The sequence below is a fragment of the Echinops telfairi genome, unplaced genomic scaffold (genome assembly GCF_000313985.2).
Source record: "Echinops telfairi isolate 266 unplaced genomic scaffold, ASM31398v2 ScPeMD7_7406;HRSCAF=8444, whole genome shotgun sequence".
NCBI lineage: Eukaryota > Metazoa > Chordata > Mammalia > Afrosoricida > Tenrecidae > Echinops > Echinops telfairi.
Window position 1 is genome coordinate 3,313,505 of NW_022111306.1, and position 5,767 is coordinate 3,319,271.

A 5,767-nucleotide genomic window follows, 5' to 3' on the forward strand; every position below is an offset into this window, starting at 1 on the left:
AACTACAGGCAGTCTAGGCAGGTGCCTCTCGGCCAGGTACTGCTGGGGGAGTCCTCACAACCTCTCACAACTTCAGCGCAGGGGTTCTGGGGAAAAGATCCCTTTTGTTCCGTCAGGGGCCACATGCCAAACATTCTCTGTCATAGACGCTAACATCTAAAGGGCTGCCTGACCTTTTAAGGCCCTTGTGGAGAAACCAGCCCCCTAGGAGATGCCTGGTTCAACTCAGCTTCCTTGAGCCTGAAGTGACAGAAGCCTACAACTGCCTAAGACCCCCTTGAGACCTGAAAACTGCTTGTCAGCCAGCTTTCTTGGATCCAAGAAACAGGGATATATGTACACACAACAATATGGGATTAATTCATACTTCTTACTTCTCTCTGCCAACAACAATCTCTACCCTTCCTCTAAAAATAATTTGTGAGTCTGCTGTTTGACTTTGGAAATTTGGAGTATCCCTGACATCACCTTCCACACCACCACCACTAGGATTTTAAAAGAATGCTACATGATTTAAAATGCATTTGGGTTACAATTAGGGAGCTAGACATTACCTAGCTTTTGGAGTTTTTTGATGATTTCAACTAGCCTTGAAAAAAAATGATGCACAGACATTGCAAAAGAAGGAAAAAGAAAAAAAAATCAGAGAAAAAGATAAAAGAGATAAAGATGAAGTCTTTAACTGACTGTCCCCATCCCATCCCCAAACATTTTAAGATATGTGACACATCAATTGAGAATCTGTGGAAGCTCCACAAAGCCGAGCAAAAATGGTGCCTCCTACTTAGTGTTTACATGAGAGTCCACTGGCTATTAGACTACCCAAGAAAGAATGAGCCATGTGTTTGCCAAAACCAGTCATTTTTAGTGTAGTTTGATTTCCCCTGCTGCCTAACTCTCACATTCCCAGATCCCTCAACCTGAACCATGGCCTTTTTCAGGTGGAACCGCTTTTTTTTCTTTCTTTCATTTTTTTGCCCTTGTTGACCCATCTTGTAGATCCTACAAGCCACTTATCTGAAAGTGTTGACTCACCGTTATCCTTATTGTCCATACCTACTTAGTACAAGAAGTTTCAGTGTTCCTGCCCTGGGAACACATTTTTCCTGCTCTTCCCTGAGAAAGTAAACTTGATACTATGGACCCCCTAAAGTAAACCAATGCGTGAGTCAGTCTTAGATTCTTTAGTGTAGCAACCAAACACACTTAGATTCTTAATGAATCCCCTTTCTTTTCCCTCTACACACACACCTTTTAAAATTATACTTCTGTTGTGAAACGTGTGTAACAAGGCAAATATTGTGATAATCTTTGATTCTGTGTGCCACATCCGCAGATGGTGTTAAAGCAGCAATTAAAAGTCCTAATATAAGTCTAATACTTGTTTTATTAGCCTAACGACTTAAATTGAAAAGTTCAGCCTACTATGGTTATAGTCTGTAAGTATTGATCTGCCCACTCATCTTCTGAACTATTTTAATATGTGCTTGATTGCAGGAAATCTTCATCGAACCAGCAGTGTTCCTGAGTATGTGTACAACCTACACTTGGTCGAAAATGACTTTACCACTGGGCGTTCCCTGGGTACTAAAACGTATGATATGTTACAGGTAGGAGATCAAAGAATAATACTCCAGTATTATTCCCAGATCACCGTGGAGACATTCTCAAACTTCCTTAGATTTCTTTTTTAAATGTAAAACTGGTCCCAAGTATTACCCAAATGAATGGTGAGAAACTCGATTTTATGTGAATGTAATGGGAACCTGGGAGCTTTAAGCAGCATCAAGACCTAGTGCAAATAAATCAGACTCAAATCAACCAAGTTTGTTGCATAGAAGTCTTTCCCCACACTGGGACCACTTTTTCCACCTGAGCCAGAGAAACATACATCTCGTTTAATGGTCCTGGAGTAGTTATTGGTGTGGTTCGTTCCCATCAAAGCACCCCCAATTCATGATGACAGTACATGTCCTGGCCTCTCTTCAGCACCCTTGGTATGTTTGAGGTCAGAGCGGTCGTCTTTGACAAAGGCAGAACCTGATGACAAAAGAGCTCACCCAAACTTTCTTTCTCACTCTGTAGGCAGGCACAGCAGCTACGTACGAAAGCCGCTGGGGGCGAGGCCAGGCGCAGTACAGTTCACAGAAGTCGATGGAAGAAAGGTCCTGGAGGCAGCCTTTGCGGAGGCTTGAGATCTCACCGGACAGCAGTCCCGAGAGAGTTCACTACGCGCACAGTGACTTCCATTACAACCAGAGAAGCCAAGCTGGGCATACTCTGCCGCACCGAGAAAGCAGGCGATCCACCCTGTTCGTGGCCCCGAGATACGCTCGGTCCGAAATTGTCGGCTTCAACCCCCAGAGCACTGTTAGTAGACAGCGCCAGAGAGAGCACAGCTACAGGTCTGCTAACAACAGTGTTCTCGACGCTGTGGTTGTCAGCCCTGCAGTGCTCACCTACCCCCGGCCGGGCACCAGCCACAGCATGGGCAACCTCCTGGAGAAAGAGAACTACCTGACTGCGGGTTCTGTTGCTGGGCAAGTGAGGACCATGGCGTCCTTGCAGTCTGCCACCCAGGAGAGGGCTCACAGGACCTCCTGGAACCACACCTCCTTCCACAGCACCCGCACCATGCGGGAAGCCCGACCTGGTGCCGCTGTGGACCCCAGCGGGAGGAGAACGCACCTGACCGTTGGCCAGGTGGCCGCAGGAGCAAGTGGGAATTTCCTCTCAGAGAGAAGCGCTTTCACCGACTCCCAGTTTGGGTAAGTCCCCTTCCAAATCTGCAGTTCAGTCAGGGCCAGCACATTCTGTTCCCACAGCCCTTAGAACGAGCGTGCTGGCACTTCTGGGGTGGAGACAAAGGCTTCCAGAGGTACGTGATGAAAAGAATGACTTTTTACCCAGCTGCCTAATGGACAAACCTGCCCGTTTACTTCAGGGGAAAAGGCCAACAACCTACCTGCTCCAATGGCACTTGTGGGGAAATAATGATGTTTCAGTCCCTCTGTTCCAGGTTAAGCTCTGGTAGTGTAGTGCTTACCAGTTGGGTTGCTAGCCACAAGGTCAGCAGTTCAAAGTTCCCTGCCGCTCTATAGGGGAAAGACAGGGCTTTCTACTCTGAGTTACAGTCTTAGAAGCCTACAGGGGCAGTTCTACCCTGACCTATAAGGTCACTATGAGTTGAATTGAACTAAATGGTCGTGAGTTTTTGGTACGGTTCCAGCTTAAATACTGGATGGGGGTGTATATGAAATTCTCCTCTAAGTGATCACAAACTCCAAGTAGATCAAAAAGTGGATAATTTCATGTACTTTTCTCAATCATTCCTTGAAATGAGAGAAAGAGGCACAATATTGTTTCAAGTGCTGGAGTGGACCTGAAATGCTGTTTTGATAATCACAACCATAAAAAATGAGAGCTAAGGAAAGGCAGCCGAATTGTAGATGCCTTTCTTTCCTTTGATACTTGAGACCGCTATGTATTCTTCTAGCATCGGAGATGTGTAACGTGTTTTTTGGCAACTACTGAATAATGAAAATAGCTTAATTTTTAAAGTTATTCATTTGTCTTTCCTGTTTACTTTATGGCTTGACTAATACAGTTTGTGGAACTTAACCCTTGTGCAAGCTTAATGTCATAACAAATATTTTATTAACTGAGGAATGTTGACAAATGGATGAATGATTAAATCAATATCTCATGAAGTGATTTAGTATTGTGGCAAAATATCCAATATGTGGTTTTTGTCAGAATGTCTAAAGTTTCCTAATGAAAGTTATTATATTTAATGGTCCCTTTAAGTGAAATTGTGCAGTAATAACCTGTTGACGAGGGAGGCACTGGTGATAAACTCCTTTCCACATACACACACACAAAAAAGTTAGGCATATTCTAACTATGAAGCAAGAAACTTTTTTTTTTTTTAATTTTATATTGGGGGCTCTTACAGCTCTTGTCACAATCCATCCATCCATCCATTTGTACATATGTTGCCACCATCCTTTTCAAGGCATTTTCTTTCAACTTGAGCCCTTGATATCAGCTCCCCATTTTTTCCCTCCCTCATGAACCCTTGATAAATTATAGATGATCATTTTCTTCTTTTATTTTTTTAGATTATCATTTTCAAAAAAAAAGATTATCATTTTCATATTTTACATCATTCTCTGGCTCCCTTCACCCACTTTCCTGTTGTTTGTCCCCCTGGGAGGGGGTTATGTGTCGATCCTTGTGATGGATTCCCCTTTTCTCCCCCCACCTTCCAAGAAGCATTTTTTTAATAAAGCAATGTTTGCCATGAGACTGATGTCATTTCTTTAAAAATGAGGGTCTTTTGTCATTTCTTAAAAAATGAGGGTCTTTTGTCATTTCTTAAAAAATGAGGGTCTTTTGTCATTTCTCAAGAGGAAATTTCCATGAGGTAATTAGTTATGGAGAGAAATGATTATGGAAGTTTTTCAAGTGATTCAAACTTTAGCAAGTGCCTCCTATATTCTTTCGACAGAGTTTTAACTAAATGATTTAGAGAGTAACAAAACAATCTTTGTCACCTCTCATCTTTCATCAACAGCCATCTGTGTCCACATGCTTCTTGAAGGCAGCTGACATCCACGCTGCCACTTCCCAGTTTCTCATTAACCTGTGCTAGGCAGCTTCATTCTCCACTGTTTCTCTGGAACAGCCACCCACAACTGGACTGAGCTCACTCTGAGCGTTACGTGTCCATCCTGAGCAGACACATGCTAGTCCTTATGTATTTTTAACGTGCCAGCAGCATGACAACCTGTCTGTGAAATTCTTTCTTCCACTGATTTTCAAGCAGCTACCTTCTTCTCCCCCAAAACCGTTCCTCCTGAGTCGTTTTGCTCCGCTGCTGCACGCCTAATGAAGTTGTCTTGGTTCTCTTCTGAGGGTCTCTTCTGAGACCTTATGTACTAGTGCCTATATCATGATTCTTTCCAAACTTTTACCCTCAGCTCCATCTTCTATACTGAACTCCACATCTGTATAGCTAACAACCTCCAGCACATGATATATCAAATATATGCTAACCTAAATTCATCATTTCCTCCCTACCCTCTATTCCTAATGCCACCTCATAGCCCTCCCATTTGTAAACCTGGGAATCATTCTGACTTCCTCTCTCTCCATAGTCAAGTACTCCTAAGACATGTTCTTTCCTCTAATGGATGGAAAGTTTTGCCCCACTTTCCATCTTTATTGCACATCTTCCTACCTCTGGCCTTGCCTCACACAAAACCATTCTTTAACACTGTCAGAATGATCTGTCCAAATCAGATAGTTTCTCTCATCAGCGTAAAATCACTCTCAAAGTCCGGTAAGTATCCATGCTTCCGAGCATGGCGCGGCAGGCTGCTCGTGTTTCCATCTCTGCTTTTCGCTCCAGCCTTGTCTCTTGCTGCTTAGATTCATCCTTCGTCACCACCATCTTGAAACACACAGCATGCAAACCACTTTGAACTTCTGGCCTTTCCACTAGTGGAAGAGAGTCCTATTCATTCTTTCTTCTTCTCTCTCCCCTCCCTCTGGCCATTTACATTGTTTTGGGGGTTTTGCCTAGTTACTCAAAATTTCACTGCAATACTCTTCCCCTCCAAATCGAGTTTCTGTTTCCTTTCTGTGTGCTTTGCCAGGAGCACCATGTATCGTGCTTATCTGTATACTCTCTGAGTCCCAAAACAGGCAGAGGTATGACAGGCACTATATACGTGTATGGTGAAAGGAAGAAATGAAAATGGAC

The 5,767-nt window shown here is 43.5% G+C and overlaps 1 protein-coding gene across 1 annotated transcript in view; it reads left to right on the top strand.

Moving 5' to 3' along the window:
• Nucleotides 1–1,481: 1,481 nt before the first annotated feature.
• The window catches only part of PKP2 (plakophilin 2), an 89,511-nt gene continuing 85,225 nt past the window's right edge, over nt 1,482–5,767 (top strand). The window contains exons 1-2 of the mRNA XM_004700202.2: nt 1,482–1,610; nt 2,086–2,768. Of these exons, the coding sequence (XP_004700259.2) occupies nt 1,482–1,610; nt 2,086–2,768 (812 nt within the window). The remainder of the gene's footprint in view (nt 1,611–2,085; nt 2,769–5,767) is intronic.